Source organism: Dermacentor albipictus, chromosome 7 (genome assembly GCF_038994185.2).
Source record: "Dermacentor albipictus isolate Rhodes 1998 colony chromosome 7, USDA_Dalb.pri_finalv2, whole genome shotgun sequence".
Taxonomy (NCBI): Eukaryota; Metazoa; Arthropoda; class Arachnida; order Ixodida; family Ixodidae; genus Dermacentor; species Dermacentor albipictus.
This window is the reverse complement of record NC_091827.1, coordinates 29,670,490-29,690,392: the sequence shown is the minus strand read 5'-3', so window position 1 is coordinate 29,690,392 and position 19,903 is coordinate 29,670,490. Positions and strand designations below refer to the sequence as shown.

The 19,903-nt window shown below is 43.0% G+C and overlaps 1 protein-coding gene across 2 annotated transcripts in view; it reads left to right on the top strand.

Annotated features, from left to right (window-relative positions):
- The window catches only part of LOC135917460 (cysteine-rich motor neuron 1 protein-like), a 179,168-nt gene extending 163,700 nt beyond the window's left edge, over nucleotides 1-15,468 (top strand). Inside the window, exons 4-11 of one of the 2 annotated variants that reach the window (XM_065451020.2) lie at nucleotides 289-477; nucleotides 1,328-1,498; nucleotides 2,763-2,972; nucleotides 5,813-6,031; nucleotides 7,528-7,728; nucleotides 9,061-9,264; nucleotides 10,695-10,895; nucleotides 12,056-15,468. In XM_065451020.2, the coding sequence (XP_065307092.2) occupies nucleotides 289-477; nucleotides 1,328-1,498; nucleotides 2,763-2,972; nucleotides 5,813-6,031; nucleotides 7,528-7,728; nucleotides 9,061-9,264; nucleotides 10,695-10,895; nucleotides 12,056-12,240 (1,580 nt within the window). In that variant the 3' untranslated portion in view covers nucleotides 12,241-15,468. The remainder of the gene's footprint in view (nucleotides 1-288; nucleotides 478-1,327; nucleotides 1,499-2,762; nucleotides 2,973-5,812; nucleotides 6,032-7,527; nucleotides 7,729-9,060; nucleotides 9,265-10,694; nucleotides 10,896-12,055) is intronic. The other variant, XM_065451021.2, reaches the window with a different exon arrangement.
- Nucleotides 15,469-19,903: the final 4,435 nt, after the last annotated feature.

Sequence of the window (19,903 nt, the reverse complement as noted above, 5' to 3'; positions counted from 1 at the left end):
TTTTGACACGTTTACAGTGGCGGCCATAAATGAGTCTGTCCCAGCACAACATTGCAGTGCCTCCGTAGTAAGGTGAATTAGAGTTACTGTATATATCTCTCCCAGAGGGTTGCTACCAAAGGCTACCCATGGCTCCCAAAGGGAATTATGGGTAAAGAGCCAGGTAGCCAGGGAGCCATGGCTCCCTCTGGGAGCCATATACACAGTAGGTCTAAGGCGCTCAGCCGTCGGCTGTCGGATAGTTGTATAGGTTCGCGAAGTTCTGAGCCTCTGCTCTTTTGCACACAGCCAGCGGAGACCGTGTGTGTCACGTGGGCAAGGAGACGTACAAGAACGGCGAGACCTGGCACACCAAGTGCAGTACCTGCTCGTGCCGCAACGGTGTCGCCGTGTGCAACGACAACGTCTGCAAGGGCGTCGACATGCACTGCTCGTGGCTGCACAAGCCCGAAGGGGAATGCTGCCCTGTCTGCCTCGGTGAGTTTATACCACGCCAATGCGTGCAGTCAAAGTGCTAAAATAGTATGTATATGGTGTGTGTGTGAATATTCGAAAATTTCGAATAACGAATCAAATAGCTAGTGTCCCATTCGATTCAGTCTCCAAATTGAATAGTCACTATAATTGTAAGCATGAATATTTTTTTCGAATAGCTTATAATTATTTAAAAGCGACGACTTCTCACTCAATTAACCGTGCAGTTAGAGCAACAGTACAGTAAATTTCACCCCTACGGGAATATTTAGGAATAAAGCATGAGAGCTTACGTAGTGGAGCAGGCTATGTCACTATGGGAACCATATACTTTACCTGCTATACAGCAATAATTGGCCGTCTCTGAAGATAGTTGTGCAGGCGAAGGAATTGCATACCTATTGGTTTCTGAAGCATTTCATTTGTGATTTCAATGGTAACGTTGGATGTCAACATCATGTTATACTGATTGTGAAAACGGTCTCTTCAATATTCTAAACCAACTCGATATTGGATTCAATTCGCTTCTTGAAATATTTGATTCGCATTCAATTCGGTCTCAAAAATTACTACTTGGTTGGACTTAGCTCATTTGCATGGGTTAGATTGGCCCATCCCGACCCGCATGCAACACATACCGGTTGGGTCAGTGGTTTCCAACCTGCATCGATGAACAGGACAGGGTACTGTGCTCCCTCTCACGGTACCGCAGCAACATCGACCCATCTGTTAGGTATATGAGCTCCGTGTGAACATTGTTGTGCCAAGTTGTTTGACTCCATCCGTCTTGTGACTCAACCCCCTCATGTCGAGGTCATGATTCCTTTCATGTGTGCGACTGCATTGCGAGCAGGTTGCCTGACTTCAACGGGGCTGCGCTTCAACAACGGCGAGCGGTGGAAGGACGACGACTGCACCTGGTGCGAGTGCATATCGGGCAAGGCCAAGTGCGAGGCACAGATGTGCCAAACCAAATGTGCCAATCCGGTCAAGAAGCCCGGCGTCTGCTGCCCTGTCTGCGAAAGTGAGCTAGAGGTTTTTTTTTTCCTCGCCAGAACGGTCGGCTCGAGAGGTAGTAGTAAAGAGAGACTTTGCATTTGCAATCATTCAATGTGAAATTCTACAGAGGAAGATAAGTAGCGTGGAGTTTCACTTCGTGCTGTTTATCTTCTTCGGCAAAATTTCGTTAAGGACTAACATGTCTTTGTCATCTCATTGAAGTTCATACATAAGGTTGAGCATCTAAGTGTCAGAAGTGCATTGAAAGCTCATAATCGAGTGACTGTTTCCCGCGATATTTCTACTTCTTCGTTTCTTGCATGTTTCCGTTTTTCTTGTGTGTGTGTGTGTGTGTGTGTGCGCGTGTGCGTGTGTGCGCGTGAAATTTCTTTCGGTGTCGAAATTTAGGATTTATTCCTGGGTACTAAATTTCACTAGGCTTTCCTTGCCTGCAGGCAGGATTGCTACTGAAGAAGTTGTTTCCAACGTGGACAGTTTTTGGGGGCCAATTTTTTCGCAAACTTTAGGCCGCCTGCGAACACCACAATAATAACAAGTCCTCAGGATTGTTGACAAGACAGCAAGATCGTTTACAAACAAGACAGGGGCTCCCAGGAAAATAAAGACTTGAGGCGACCGACAGTGGTCAAATAAAGGATGGCTCAGACTGGCAACGTTTGTTCGGCAATGTTTCGAAAAGGAGACTTGTCTCCATCGGGAAGAACAGGCAGCACAATCCTTTCACTATCATCCCAAGATTAAACATCGCTTGTTCAACCATTGTTGATCTATTAATTCATAATTGCTTATAGTATTTCTCATGCCCTGTATTACCATTCCTGCCTAATGCCAGCCTTAGATGCCACTTAACGGACATCTGCTAAGACGAGATGCCCACTTGCTAGCTTGCATGTGCCATATTGCTTGCTCTCTTACAAGCTGTAGATTTGTAGAAGATAACTGCTTTGGCAAGGAGTCGTACAGTCATGTACCCAGGAGGCAGGCATATGGGGTGAGAAAATGTAGAATTATTCCGAGCTGTTTTTATTCCAAGTTCGCCATTAGCCTTTTATGATAGGTCTCCAAGCCCAGACATGCAGGCACCGCGGCCATTTTGGCGTAGTCTGAGCCATTTTGACCTATCGCGGAGGGCTAATGGTGTATTTGGAATAAAAACAGATTGGAATAGTTCTTAACGTTATCTCAGCCGTGCTTCGTGAGTTGCCATTCCCGTAATGTGCCACGAGTCAAGGTGAGTGAACAAAAGCGACGCTGGTACGTCTGCGCAGAATCACCATCATCATCTTACCCAACCCATGGCGCCAACCACACAAGCTTGTCTCGGTCTTGTCCGCGAGACGATCGAAGCGTGTGGAGAGATCAGTGCCGCCATTGCGCTTGCCTGAATGGTCACGAGGTCTGCTCTCTTGTGGCCTGCCCCCGAACCTACTGTGAGCACCCCGTCATGGATCCCGGAGCCTGCTGCCCCGTTTGCCAGAGTGAGTCGCACACTGCTCCAGCTTATACCGTCTGCAGCCAAGAGCAGCCACAAACGTGCACAAACATGGCCTGCGAAACGGGGCAGCGTGTCTCGCATGCCGCGGTACAGGGTCTCTGGAAAGTCATTGCCAGTTTTCGGTGTAGTTAAAGGCCACCATACGGTACATACTTCGCAGAAGTGATCAGAATATGAGTTTAATTCGATCAGAAAACATTTTTTTTTGCACCCGCATACTAAAAGACCAAGTTTTCTGATGCATGTGAGCAGGGGGAGGGGCCTTCTTGCACTTGCAGGCCGAGAGAGCTTTAGATGTCACATCCTTGAGTTTTCTTTGACAAGATATCTAAAATATGACTTTAGAGGATAAAGTGAGCTTTACTCAGTACAGGTGAGCAATGAATCAATCTACATTTTCAGATAATTGTTCTACAAACATAGCAACGTTTCCAAAAGAATCAGTTTCAGGAAAAATGAAAGTGCCTGAAATGCACAATACCTTCACAATTCAATTCGCCCGTAACATATGGGTTCCCTGTTTCTTCCATCTCGAAGATCGCGCCTTACTTGCATAGTACTGCCTGCTTTGATTCAGAGACTTGTATAGAGAGGGCACCATTGTACCACGATATGGTGCCGACGGGGCAGCATTAAGGGGTCGCAGCAATGCATTCTTTTGCAGGAAGATCAACTAAAACAGCCAAACCGCGCCATCTTTCATGTTGAAAGGCTATACAATTTTATTTTAAATACGTGTGGTTCTCTACTCAGTTTACCACTTACAGGTGCTTATGACTCCGAGATCCGTCTCTATTCCACCCGACGCGTCCTCCGAGATTGGGTGACGCACACCGCGCACCGGCCAATTTTGGATGCCATGGAACTGTTATAGTATTTTCACAATGGCAGCACCAAGCCTAGGTTTGCACTAGAACTACTATATGCAGCTCCCTTTATATATGGTAAGTCTAGTTTATACTGTAAAAAATATTTGCACACTTTAGAATATAGTTTGTCCCCAAACAACAATTGTCATCTGACATCGTCATAATCAACAGTGGAAAATTAATATACTACTTTACCTGTATACATCTGTTCTTTGTGACCCTATTGGAACGATGTATATGCGCCAATGTCACTGAGATAAAATTCATCTTAAAGTGCACACTGAAGTTAACAATATTTATGCCATGTCAGAGTTCCTCATAGGCTTTACACAAGCTTCTGCAGCCAATAACAACCTTCATCCTACAACGAAAAAGCAATGACTTTACTGGCACTCTAAGCTTTGCAAGCTTTCCGTTTCCTTTTTTTTTTCTGCTATCTGCAGTTGTCAAGTAGTATTTTCCTGCATGAAAAATGCAAGCTTAATGCTGAACATGCAACTTCGATTATATAGTGGTTTATAGAGCAATATATTGCACAATTTGTCCTAAAGATGCCCTCTATCCACTTTACGAATGTCCTCATCCTAATGTGGATTTCCTGAGTATACATGTATATCCTGTGTACATCACAAATACAATATCAATGCAAGGAGCCTTGCACATGTAGCTCATAACATTACTTTGAAACAGGTATTGTCAAAAATTTCTGCAAACGTCTACTTAGTTTCATCATTGCGTTGTAGTTAATTTTTCTCAAGGCAAGAAATTGAGATTTCGTATAAAAGATTTATGCAGCTGCTGGCAAAAAATTTCATTAAAGTGCACTGATGCAAAACATTTTAGTATTTGCTAGTGAACCAACAAGCTATTTGTTTCGCTAACCAGCTCCAGCTGTATGCATGTGGGAAATGGGATTGGACAAAGCTGCCATTTCTGACACATGATCATTTGCAATTGATTTACTACTATGTTCACTAATAAAGGAGCCAATAAAAAACTGCAGTAGAAACAAAAACAGTAGCAATTAACTCAAAGCCCCTGAGATATTATTATTTGCAAATTTCAGAGCTTTCTCTGAATGTATCATTGTTGCAGGAGACTGCACATTAAATTTTTTGTGGACTTAACATGTATCTGTAAGATCATCTTCACGGCTTTTCAAATAAATAATGAGGCTAAGAACAATACATGATTAGAACGTTTTGAAGCAGAACGCTCGAGGATGTCGCATATATATTAAAAGGGTATGGGGAGGATGTCCTTATATGTACATATGGTTATAAGTGACTGTTGAGAACAGGTATTTTATTTAGGCTCTCAGTTTTTTTTAGCAAAAATTGCCATGAAAATGAAACATGAATATTTTCAGTGATTTACACTGACCTTGGTAACTTTTATAAAAGATCTTTTAAGTAAACAATCTTAATCTGCTTTGAAAATTCAGTACAGTGTAACTTTTTTCATAAATGCATCAAATGTTATCGAACTCAGTTCAGCAATCACCCCGGGAGAGTATCTCCACATGTGAAGTTTTATCGAATTGTAAAAGTGGAGTTTATTCCAAGTTTTAAAGACTTCATGCAAGTCATTACTCGTAAAATTATGTAACTGGAGCCTCAAGGTTGATGTACCTTCTTGCCAAACCAACGCACATTGTCTCATTTATCCCACCAACAGATGTTGAAAGCGAAGCACGTTCTTGCCTATGCTGCCGCTATCGCCAAACGGCAAGCATCCTAATAGTGACATTTAGCATACCTTTTCTTAACAGTGCCACGTGCACCATGTCACTGTTGTCATACTTCTCTGCTGCACAGAAAATGTCATTTCCCATTACTTTCCTGTAATGCTCCCATCATAGGAAAGTAATGGGAAAGAAGACCAGCTAGTGCGCCAGGCTTTGAATGTACTTCGAAATGAATAAACTGACATGCCAGTGGTTCCCTCTTGCCAGACGATGCTGCCAGCCCGTTCCACTGGCCGCCAGCGGGCACTGGCGTATGCCAGGGCCTCGACGGCCACGTTCACCGTGAAGGAGACAGCTGGTGGCTGGACGACTGCGTCCGCTGCGAGTGCGTGGACGGCATGGCCCTTTGCGACACCATGCAATGCCCTCCAGCACCATGCGCCAATCCAACAAGGAAACCGGGACAATGTTGTGCCACCTGCACAGGTCAGTTGCACTGCGCTGTGTGCTGCACGGGTTACGCCGACTCCGCAGGCTCTTCGGCTACCCCGTAGGCTCTTTGGACCTGGCCCAAGGTTGCTCCTTGGGCCAGGTCCATACGTAACTGTGTCCACAGACTGTTTCATAGGACCATAGGCTACTCCATAAGTCCATAGGTTGCCCAGTGTAGCCATAGACCATCCGATAGGTCAAAGGGCTCGGTATGTTCATTGCTATAGGTTACGCAACAGGCCCACAGACTACTCCATAGGCTCTTAGGTTGCTCCTTGTGCCAGGTCCATATGTAACGATGTCCACAGACTGTGTCATAGGACCATAGGCTGCTCCATAAGTCCATAGGTTGCCCGATGTAGCAATGGACCACCTATAGGTCAAAGGGCTCGGTAGGTTCATCGCTATATGTTGCACAACAGGCCCACAGACTACTCCATAGGTCTATATAGGCTATCCTGTTGAGGCAGAGGTTTGTCCACAGGTTATTTCATCAGTCCAGCTGTCCCATTCTTCTGCAGCTTGGGTGGTCAGTGAAGAAAGTTTCATTTCAGCAAATTGCAAGGTATTTCAAGGATATGTATGCAATTGGAACATCCTTTTAGCAAAAAGACAATGGCGCTTATATGTATACATGTAGCCTAATGTGAAAAACAAACAGCAGGAGGCAGAACTCATACCATTTGCACATTTAGCGATCATACTTTCCCGAACTAAATATGGAAGCCATTCACTGCCGTGGCCATAAGTGGTGCTGACTATCACTACCAGGGCTTGATCTGGTGCACACACGCCAAAGCCCAACAAAATGCATGGGAGGAAGGCTTCCCCAGCTGCTCAATGGAAGAGCATGTCGCAAGCATAATATGAAAGATATGGGTCCCGCTCTCACCTGCAAGTTATCTTTTCATTCACTTTCATTTCCTTTTCCTAATTATTATTTATGCACTTAAGTCAGAAAGAGTAGTTAATTTCCCTACGCTGACAATAAAGTACAGCCAAACCTTGTTATAATGAAGGTGCGTGTGACACAACAACTTTGTCATATCTGATATTCATTATAAACATATATATGCTAAACTGTAACAACGATGGCATTTTTTAATTATCTTTCTTATATCCAGTAATCTGTTATATCGGTGTTCATTATATCAAGGTTTGGGTGTAGAGCTACTCGCTTCCCCTTATTCTCACTCAGTACGTAACGAGAGTCACGATATTGGCAGATTCCATGCCATGAGGTGGCATACAAGAATTAGCGTACAAGGAAATCCACACGGGTATCACAATATAAAACGTAGGGGTTTGAGAAAGAAACCCACATGGGCTTCCTTCATAGCTTCATGCTACAGCCGGGTAGCCCAACAGTTTTCTCTTTCACGAACCTTCCGAAACTTCCGCTACCTTACAGACTCCCGCGAAACTGATTTGCCATATGTGAGATGTAGAGTGTTGTCACTCACTTCTGACTGTCGCGTCATCTTCTACAGAAGAGGAACAACTGGGCAGCAACCAGTCCAACCAGCTTCCATGTGCGGGCGGATACAAAGATGGCCAGTCATGGCGTCCGGAGCCTTGCCTGAGCTGCCTGTGCCGGGCCGGCAAGGAGCGCTGCTTCCGAGAAACCTGCCCACCTCTCGCATGCTTGGAGCCACTGTTTCTGAAGAATCATTGCTGCCCCATCTGCCCGAGTAAGTAGGAAGTTGCGGCCTCTGCAGCCTTCCCGATGCGAGATAAATGCTAAGACTTCCAGCCATAGACAGCAATGCTGTAATACACAAACCAGCTAGCAAAGGCTGTAGCATTGAGTAGCACACACTTCCTCATTGCCGGCTGCTCAACCTCGACCCCTCACAGCAACTACAAGTGCCATGTAGCCTTTCCCGTTGCAAAGCAAACACTGCCGTACTGCTTATCGCTGGGAGTGATGTTTACGAACAATTACTCCTACCGCATTAGATGGCCAATAGTCCAATGTGCGACTCTTGTAGGTGCAAGAAAACCACAGTCGTGTGCCTGTCCTTGATACGACGTTCAGCCCCTTTCTCCCTGGACAACTTTAAACTGTCTAGACTCGATACCAATTCCCGAGATTCTTGAACCGTGGCCACATCCATTGCTGGCACAAGAAGTTTTCACACACTAGTGTGTTTTTTGAAGTGCACCAGCCTGAATGACCATTTACCATCCTTCTGCACATCCTCCCGCGTGTATGCTGTATTCATCCTCTCCATCTTTTCGTCTTTCTATACCCCCTTTTCCTTACGCCCAGTGTGAGGTACCGAATGAGACACTCATCTCAGTGACCACCATACCTTTCTTTTCCTTGCTTTCTCTCTCTTAAATGCGCAACACAACATAGCATAAGATGCATCACTCATTTTGGGCCACATACAGTCGAACCTTGATATATTGAACATGGACATAACGAATTATCGGACATAATGAACTAGATCTAGAATGTTTCTCGCCAACATCGGCATGTAACAAATACATGAACATAACAAATACTGGATATAACGAATGTGTCTTCATTTCCTGATGTGGCTATGTTATAATGAGGAACAACTGTATGTCCGGCTTCTGCAAAACATGCAACTGCACATTCTGCATGAATCCGCACAAAGCAAGGCAGAAAGCTCACAGGCAGATGGAGACTTGAAGAACAGCTGCTGAACAAGGAAAGCCCATGGAGATGAATCTGATGATAGCCAGCAATTGTATTTGGGGTCAACTTGAAAGCTCATATCATACACTATGTCATATACATGCAGCACCCCTGTGCATGAGAGTTTAAAGCTGGGCAGGTTGCTTTGTTCAATATGGCAAGCAGCATAGATGATAGGACGGTAGACAGGACAACGAACACTGAGCAAGGGTCCTGTTCTTCTCTCTTGTCTTGTTTCCTGTGCTGTTTAGCATATTCCCGAGCACCTCTTCAGTGGTCGACGACGACTTATGCATAGCAGCAGTCAGATGTGATAATAACAATGCCTCTCCCTTCTTTTCTGCCACCGTTGAAGCAGCAGCTACGTCTTCCAAGGCCTCCCCAGTCTGCAGAACTGATGGGAAGGTGTACGCTGACGGGGCATCCTGGTCTCCCGACAACTGCAAGCGCTGTCACTGCACGCTGGGCCAGGTGCAGTGCTCCGAGATGGGCTGCCCTCCAAACATGTGCCGATCGGCCAACCACACGTCGGGGAGCTGCTGCATACCATGCTCGTCTGGTGAGGCACCAAAAATCTCCATTCGCTAAAGAATAGAGGGGCCAACAGCATCACCAAGATCGAGCAAAGCACATGGCAATGTTTCAAATCCACTGAGAGACCTCAATTTCTTTGACATTTGTGGAGCGAATAACAGAAGATGAGCAAAAGAAAAGTAGAAGTAGTGACACAATTATACAGAATTGAGAAGCAGCTAGAAGAAATGGTGCCGAACACTGAGACAGAAGGAAAAAAAAAGGACATGAAAAAAGAAATGCTACCTCACAGCCAAATTTTAGTCTGACATTAACAATTTGCCTTTCTTATCTTTTGTTTTTCTGTCTGGTTTTTTAATCTTTCATTGATGTATGTGTATATATATATATATATATATATATATATATATATATATATATATATATATATATATATATATATATATATATATATATATATATATATATATATATATATATATATATATATCATAGCATCACCTAATCCTCTGCCACCCTTGACTGCATTTCTCTTCCCTTGGCATTCAATTTTGTTGGTCCAACTGACAACCTGCTCTGTGCATTACAGGACAGCTAACTCAAGAAAGTGAGTGGAGACCGCTGGTAAAGACACCATAGCCTTGCAGTGGACATAGACGGATAATGATGGTGCGGTCATGATGATTAGGATGATGACATGCATGTTTGTGTTGTGCATCACCCCGGCCACTTTTCTCAAATGAAACGGTAGAAACAGTAGAAATGTTGTTAGTTATATTGAACTAAATACAAACAATCTATTCCCCTGTAAGTGAGTGACCATGCACAAATGTACATATTATATGGAATGATAAGCTACTGTAGTGGAGCTTTTTGTTGTTTTCAAGTGTATTTTGAGATGCCACCTCTTATGATCCTGTACAACTAGAATATTCGTAATGGATAGGTTTGTGGCACTGCCTCTGCCATTATGCATTATTGGGAAACTAGAGTGATGTGGCGATAAAACACAAAGAAGAGAAAGGACATATATGCTAAGCACTGCATAAGAATCGAGTGCAAAACCAAAACTGTAACAGGTGGTGTCAAAATCCCACAGTGTACACAATTGTGTACCTAGCGTCTGAAAAGGTCAAGATGCACAATACTTCAAATGATGATACATCTTTCCAAATGCATCATAATACAGATACAAGATATCCGAAGAGTATCTTAAGATAGTATCAAAGATACATGTGTCTTCGATACCACCCAGCCCTGTGCTATAGTATTCACATACTCAAATAGTCACCGTAGATAACTTCAGGCCGAACTCTTTTGAAGTATGAAAATCAGGGTGTCATGTTACATCAAGGGCATTTCATTTTCAAATCTGGACATGAAAAATCAGAAATGTGTTACAATCAAGCAGTTACAGTACATTTGATGCATCTCCATCTATGTGTCTTTTCGCAGATGGAGCAGTTCGGACGCCTGCGCAGTGGCAGTGTACGCGGGGTGGCCTGGTGCTCGCTGACGGGGAGCAGCGTGTCATCGACAACTGCAACCGCTGCGAGTGCAGTCGTGGACACTTGCACTGTCAAGAGACCGTCTGCCACCAGGACCTGTGCCGGGCCCACAACCACAGCTCTGGCAACTGTTGCGTGCAGTGCGCCGGTGAGCCAAGCTACATAGATATACAAGATATTGTCACATGGTGGTGACATTGAAGAACACAGTAGCAACACTGTGAACAACAAAACTAACTTTTATTGGGCGAACCTGTGCCCACAAAACAGGCTACACTTGTAGCACAACGATAGCGGCGAACGCGATCGGCGATCATCGAAAATCTGATCAGCGGGTCAAGCGCGTCAGCTTTTAAATGATCAGTTGCCGAATGTTCCAGAGTAATCGCTGGGACCCACATGCCTTCCACAATGTTCTACGCCATTCGCGTCGCGCATACATGCAATCACATTACGCAAGGTTCGGCGACAACAGACAGCAGACAGAAGCATCGATAACATTCTAGAAACTTCGGATACATGTAGGCGCATCCTGCGCGGAGCGATAACATTTCGTGGACGGTAAAAGCGCTCACCCGTAAAAGACAAATGAGTTCACGTGTCAATATATACTAGGTGTTTCAATGAAGACTTAAGTCTAGTATGTCGAATGATAGAGTTAAAGGAACGATTTATTTGCAACACATCATCTGCAGTGATGTAGTCAGGATATGTGTGCTAATTGCCAAGTCACGAACCAGTAACTATTAGTCATTAATTAACTTTGTGCTACATAACTGCAAAGTCAGACAATGAAGCCTACCCATCTTTGAGATGTCCAGTGCTCAGCACCAGTATTGAGAAAAATCGTATATATATATATCCTCAATATCTGCAGTAAATTTCGTTGCTCTTCTAGTTAACATTTATCATATCTATAAAGAATCACTGGCAAGTCCTAATTGTAACAGCAAGATTAAAGAGTTTACAGCTCCTCGGCGCTGTAGTACAAGTAGATAAGTACATATCAGCTCGAGGTTTGCACAAGTGCCCTTTATGAATTAAATATATATTTTTGAGCATTGTACACTGTGTCACTTTTATAAGCTTAGGATCTCAAGAAAAGGTAAAATAATTGGAGACCGTTGCTGTTATTCTAATAACTTCAAAAGCTGTCATATTCGTATGTCTCTTTATGAGCTACTGCCAAATCAGCTACCCTGTAACCATTCTTTACTGCAAGTGTTACTTGTTGAATTCTTTGTTCTAAGCTGCATTCAAATGAGCGTGTGCTCTTTCTTTCTTTTTTCTGACTTTTCTCGGCCTTAGAACTGGATCATTACATCAAAAGCACCGGCAGCGATGTGGTTGGCTACGTGATCGCCATTGTGATCTTGGTCACCATCATCTTGGTGCTCACGTGCGGGGCTTGCTTTTGGAGGAGAAGAAGCACCAGGCCGTTCAACAAGCCCAAGCCGCAACATTACCAGAAGACCGCGAACGGCTATGTCTGAGAAGCTGACGTCAGCAGCTCCATGTCCCGACTCCGTGTCATTTCCTGGCACTTCCACCCCTCCACCCCCCTACTTCCCCCAGACACTCCTGGTCTTTTTCTTCAAGTGCGTGCACTTTGTGATATTGAGTATTTATGCCAAAGCTGGCAAGAAGGACCAGAACTATAGCAGCGACCCGAAGGTTCCCAACCCCTGTGCGGCAAGGGCCGCGTCATGACCTTGTCAGGAGAACTGCTTCGTGACCTTGTCAAGGAAATTGAATTGTTGCCTTGTCAAGGGGAAAATAGCGCCACGACCTTGACAAGAGGACTGTCACGACCTTGTCAAGAGAACTGTGTCACAACCTTGTCAAGACAACTGCGTCACGACCTTGTCAAGACAACTGCGTCACGACCTTGTCAAGGGAGCTGCACCATGACCTTGTCAAGAGTGTCATGACCTTGTAACGGGAACTGCATCACGACTTTGTCAAGAAAACTGCATCATGACCTCATCAAGAGAATCGTGCTATGTCAGATCCCCCGTTTGTGCTAAGACTTTCAAATGCGATCTGTGGCACAGACTGCTTTGGCAGAGGAGTGAGTGAGGCACCATGACATATCCAAGAACATGTGACAGACTATAAAACTGTATGCTGTGGCGAAAGGAACAGTGAAAGATTTTTGGTTTTGGACAGCGAGGCAGTTCAGTGGCTAGGTGGAATCCAGTTTACTATATGTGCACGTGTGACTGTATTGTTGTATTGTGCCGCTTGCATTTTGAAAAGAGTTCTGTGCACCTTCTCGAAGTAACAGAAACAGGAGCACATTGTGTACCCTACTTGTGTAGAGGATGTGTAGCCAAAAGGCAATCCACGAAATGACTCTGTGCCATAACAGGCAGACAGGTGATGTTTGTCGTGAGTGGATCACTAAGATGTATGATCTCGCGTACACTGCTTTGATGATTTTATCCCAAAGGAGGTAAAATACCTGTGTGTGTTCTTCCAGCACTTTTCTGTCACTACAAATACATGCAGTTTTTTGCAAATCCTGCAAAAACGTGCAAGGTGGAAGAAAAAAAAGAAGATAACGGGACAGCGCGTAATAGCCTGTGCTTTCTTTTGGGTCAGCAGATCGCATGCAGCTCGAAGCAGTGGATATTACAATAAGAAACTTTTCACAAGCTTGGTTTGCACTATTGAGTAGTGAAAAGCCTGAATACGTCTTTTGTTTCCTTGCTTCACAGTCACTGAAGACCATAGAGGCTTTCAGTGACAAAGTGAAGAATATAAAGACATTGTACATATATGAATTATTGTCAACAAAGTTACATCTGCAGCGCCAATGCAAAAAAGTTTAGAGTTAAGTGAAAAAAAAAATGTGTTCGTGTTGAAGTCATGTGCTTTCGTCAGTGTTATGCCTAACGGTAACTTCAGTACACTCCCTTTAATTTTAAATCTGTAAAGCTGAATATGGGGACGTCTGTTTAGTTCGGGAACATTTGCAAAGTTTGGAGACAATTGCATATTTTCCTCGAGAAGAAACTTGAAGGAAATTCGTTAACACAAATGATTTGTTTCATGTCTGTTTTTTAAGGCAATTTCTTTGAGAATCCAAGGATAGCTCTCAAAGCATTCAGCTGCATTTGCTTTCTGTCGGTTCATTTTTTGTTTGTTTAATAACTGTGCAGACGAGCAGGAAGATAAGCTTGTCAGTGCATTGGTCTGCACATGGAATTGGGTGCAGTGGAAGAAAGAAATAAGATAACAAAAAATCCAACAGCTCAATGCCTTACTACCATCAGCATGCAATGACATGAGAACTTAGAAACTATATGAATGCATCTTTGCATTTTGACTGGAGCATGAGAATATTGCAGTAAATTGGTTACACACTGTCCCGTGTAACTTAAGAACAGAGCTCATATTGAAAAAGCATAGTTTATACAAAATCATTTACTCATTAGTCAGTCACATTACTGCCACCAGCAACAACCAGTATAATTACAAGACCGCATTGGCTGGTCGAGGTGGTGAATAGATAAGGGGAGTTATAAGAATATGGATCCCAAGTTTTGCATAAAGAAGGAAGAGAAGACTAACTGAATGGTTAACAGCTGCTGTAAGCACAGCGCAAGACTTCTGAAATATTTCATTGCAAAGTGCCTAACAAACAACATTTTGCAAGGCTCTCTGCACTTATGGTTATAAATTTGCTGGTTAATAAAGTAGCATGCATTCAATTTCAATAGCATTACCTGAGTATCAGGCCTTCCTCTAAAACTGAATTTTCGCTATGTCGAGACAAAATTCACTTAAACCTCATCACGTTGATCTTAATTGGGGAGTGTACTGCACAGTTACCCCATATGCTGGGAAACCCTACATTGTGTGCAACAGTTTGTTCTTAAAATGGTTTCTAGTGTTATGGAACAGAGGTAAGTTAAACCTCGATGTAACAAAGTTGTACAAATTTGAACTTTACTTTGCTGCATCAAAGCTTTATCACATCGAAATACCCTATATATGTCTATACATTTCAAAAACTTTCTTTGTTTTCTAACAAATTCATGCACACCCATTTACAGTTCAACCACGTGTGACCGCCATTGCCCTAGATACTTTCCATGTAATGCCTCAATCTTCCTGAAAATCAGACAAGCACAGTTAGTTAAATGAGGCTAAAAAGATGTGATGCAAATTTTATATTGTCGACATCAAGTTATAAAAAGTGAGATGATTCATTACACTGGAGCTTGTTACATCGAGGTTTAACAGAATTTATAAACTTTTGGTGTCACACTTGCTGCAGAGAGTGGTTAGTACCTTGTAAAGTTTTTAGTATAGTGTGTGATGTCATAGTTGGCAACCCTGGTCTGCTGTTCTGGATGGCGCTGTGCATGTTTAGCAAGAGCCGGAACGGAGTGGCAATGCGACACATTTTCTTTTTATGAAGCAGGCAGCAAGATGAGCATCGAGCAGTACTGTCTGTTCAAAAACATGGTTTTATGAAACGAGTAGAAGACAGAACCTTCTTCGTGTTTCCATTCCTCCAGAATGCTGTGGACTTTTTTTTTCTTCTTTTAGCAGATGCACAACTTGTATATTTATGACTTTTTTTTCTGTTGTGTGATTTATTGACTGTGCACCTGTGTGTGTGACAGACGAAAAAGACGTGGAGCGAGAGCTTTTCTTCCTCCTCGGCTCGGTGTTGGCCACAAATAAAATCTGAACATTTTACTGTACAACTTTGCCGGCGAACAGCGGTGATCCTTGACTGCTTACGAAACAGTAAGCTGTGCCTCGTTCTAATGAAGACACATCTGACGCGAAAATACCTTCCTCATATACGATATTCATTATAAGCATGCATTCGTTACACACTGATATCAACATGAAATATTCTATATATCTTTCGTTATATCCAAAAATTTGTTATATCCATGTTTGTTATACCGTAATTTACTACAGCTCTAGATGGCAAGACGGGGTGTACATACCCAAAGCAGAGGTATGTATGTTCAGTTTTCAACTGGTGTGGTCAACTGTTGCATTAAAAAAAGAAAAAAAGGGTTGGCCCACCAGTCATTCTTTTACGGCTTGCAACAATAAGTGGTACGTCATTGTAATGAAGTCGTATATCTGACACGAAAATACCCTTGTGATATCGGGTATTCGTTAGAAGCATACATTCATGACCCAATGATATTAACAAGAAATGTTTTATATACCCTTCATGTTATTTCTGATTTGTTATATCTCTGTTTTCTATACCAAGGTACAAGTTTACTATGGCTCATAGATTGCAAAGGTGGAGCAACAACCACCTGAAGTGGAGGTATGTACGTTCAATTTTAACTGGTGTCATCGAATGTTACGTCAAAAACAAGAGTTTGCCCCCTCACTGCCATTGGAATTCCAACTTGGGTCCCCGTGGTAATGTGCAGGTGGGAGATGGACGCACCAATCCCTGCACTGCTGTGCATAGCTTTGTAGTGCTTAGTAGATAATTTGTACAAGGTCTTGCACATCACCCAGGCTCTCAGTGTGTTATTGCATGTATTTCAGAGGTCGCAAGAGGCAATACTGCAAAAGACCAGAGGTGCGTTCGACTCGACCTGGACTCCGTGAATTAAGTTAATTGTGGTTCAGTGACAGTTTCGCATTTGTGCACAGCTGGCCCAGCGCCTCCTGCACTAGCCCTGCACCACCTCTACCAGAAGTGCAGGAAAGGCAGGGGGCTTGTTCTGCACAAAGCCTGCACTGCGAGATGTGTGGTGTTGTGCAGACGATGTCGTGTTGCACTGACAAGACGGAACAGTGAGGTGCAGCACCTTTTGGACTATATATAGCTTGGGACACGCAGGCAAATCGAATGGACATAAGGATGGCATTGTCTGCATTGCAAAGAAGTTGTTCTTGAGAAGACGGTGGTGTCCACTGTTTACTGCAGTAGACAAGCTCAGAGCTGGAAGAATCGCTGCAGACAGCTGATTTTTGCACCAGGAGATCTACTGTGCATTTGCCTAACATAATGCTGTCGTGCAGAAACTACTACTGTCAGTTGAAAATTTAGTTTCAGCACAATCTCTTACATCTTCAGAATCGTACTTGACTTTTCTTTTTGTACCGATGCCCCTCCTGCATGGGATCCTACAAGGCCCGCAGTATTCTATAAATAAATTTTAAAAACAGCATACAGCTGTAGAACGGATGAAGAATTTTTGATTCTTCAGTTAGAATGTGGACTCCATGTGAGAACTCAATTCAGGAGTGTCAGATATAAAAGCATCAACTACATTTCTAGCATCCTTGGAAAGCACCTATCCAGCCACTAGAAGATGTGCAAATAGCTTTCCAAGTATGCTAGACATGACATAGTTGACGTTTTCACATGTGATCTTCCCATAACGAGTCCTCACATCGAGTCGACATTCTGCAAACTATATAAAACTCATTAAGGAATTGTCATCGGTAGCCAACAAACACTGACACCAAGGACAACATAGAGGAAATGACTTAGGCTTAAGTGAAATAATGAAACGATAAATTAGTGGAAATGAAAGTGGATGAAAAAACAACTTGTCGCAGGTGGGGAACGATCCCACAACCTTCGCATTTCGCAAGCGATGCTCTACCAATTGAGCTACTGCGGCGCCGTTTCACCATCCGCTTTCTTGGATATTTATGTTTCCTAGTAGAACCCTGGTAGTGTTATCCAGCGCCACCACTCACAAAGCTTGGCGGCGGATGTAGAACATCCTTTCTGCTGCAGGCATCACGAGAACGTGATCTTTTTGGGTGAAGGCAACTGGTCAATTAACTCACACGTGCTACCTGAAGGCATCAATGTTGACAGATTCGAGACCCTCGTTATGTAATGAACGAGATGAAAGGGGGTTAACTGAGGAGCCCGATTTTTATTAATCATATCATCAGAAGCCAACAAACCCCGGCCCGACACCAAGGACAACATAGGGGAAATTACTTAGGCTTAGGAAACGAAATAATGAAACGATAAATTAGTGGAAATGAAAGTGGATGAAAAAACAACTTGCTGCAGGTGGGGAACAATCCCGTGAGTTACTGCATTATCGAATAACAAATTATCCTGTGAGTCGGAGTATCCTATCTACTTGAAAGCTGTACAGTCAAACCTTATTATAACACAGCCACATCTGACAAGGAAGTACATTTGTTATATCCAATATTTATTATAATTTGCACACGCCACTGGTGAAAAAGAAATCGTTAACAACACTGTGCAAAGAATGGAAGCATGATGTCTCCCACAGACCAGTAAAAAGTCTCCTGTAAATTTTTATGACTGGCCAGCAATTTGCTTTGGCCATACATGGCACGTGAATGAAGCTACAATAGCGTGCTTTGTTTCATTGTTGATATGCAACCATGCAATTGGGTGTGATCACACAGGATCGACACAATGACTTGCTGGCTGCAGGCCATCCAAGCCAAATCATTAGCCAAAGTACACATGCACATCCAGAATGGGTCATTTCAAGAACTGCTTTTGCCGAGTATGTATTCATATTTTTTCGCGACCAGAATACATATCTTGAGCAACAAGCAAACAAGTATTCACTTCATTGCAACCAATATTGTCTCAGATCTTGCCTTTTCAGTTACATTATATATCAATAGAATGCTCATTGAAATGAAGTTTGGTCAACAAACTATAGCCTTACTTCATCCTTTGTTATATCTTGGTTCTACAGCATTCATTGCCATAGAGTGCAATTCACAACTGCAGGTATGGATGCACTTCATGGTGTGGCTTTCTCATCCGTGGGAGCAGCAGACTCTCACTGCATCTCGCTGCATATGAAAATTTGTGTAGGCGAGTTGTGCATAAAGCTTGCTTCATTGCTGCAAGCATGTGCTCATCTCACTTCAGTTTTAGGTTTGCATGCAGTTTCAGTTCACAAAACCCATAAACTCATCATCTTTTACCCCTCCCAACACAGAGAACAGTTTAATTAAAGTATGGCCCATATTGTGTCATTCAAATAAGTACATTCTTTATCATCATATAATCGCCCATTATCTCTCTGGAGGTGTACTGGAGTTAACAGTTCGTGTTAATATTGTATAAAACAACTTTTATTGGTCCAGGTGACAAAGTGAATTGGGCGAGCTAAGTTTATACATGAGATGAGAAGCGTAAAGGATGCTGTTTGTGCCACCCTTTGCACTCTTCGTCTAAGGTAACAGCTCCTTTGGCTTGACTTTCCTAGAAACGAGTAACACAAACCCATTTCTGGCTGTTCAGTGAACAAAAATCATGCACCGATCATTGTCAATATGGTTTCAGTTCACAACAAAATGGAACTCGGTGAAAGCAGTGACAGGGTTATGTGATGTGCCTGCAGTGAATGCCGCACTGAAATTATAACCTGATGAACTCCAAGAAATAAGCTAACTTTCAGCAACATGAAATGGGAAGAACATTACGAACCAAAGGCTCATTGCAACTGATTACATAGACGGTGTGAATTAAATACAGCAGAGTCTGTGCTTTTTAGATTAAATAACTGAAGTCTACTTGCACACACTGTAGGCAACCTTGCAACAGCAATCTGTACATGAGTCTGTATCTTGTAGACATATACGTGAAATAGATTTTCGGTGGGCCCAGTCGAGTGTCTCTACAGCGAACACCTCTACAGCTTTAATGGCCTCTATAATGAAGGAATAATTCTGTCCCAGTTTTACTGTGAGCTGTGCGGTGCGCGACCTTTACAACTAAGTGAGCTGTGTAACAACCGAATGATTTCAGAGATAACCAAGCACTTCGTCACGAAGGTGTTCGACTGCATGTTGTTTATAGCTAAGGTACGTACAAATCTTAAAGCAGATATCTTGCCCAGCCTTGATTCATGTAACACATTCCAACACTATCACACTCGGCTCTACTTTGCTCTATTGATAAGGAAAATCAGCGCAAATCAAAAGACAACTCATATGGAAAGAAACGAAAGAGACAATAAGGCGCTACTCATAGGGAGTGGCAATTGTCATTATGAACTCGCATGGGAAGAAACAACAAACAAATAATTAATATATTTTCTTACTTGCCACATATTGGTGCAGATCTTAGTGATGCAGCAAAATGTTTTACTGATGTTGCAATTCTTTTAACAAAGCTCGAGCCGCAAAATGCTC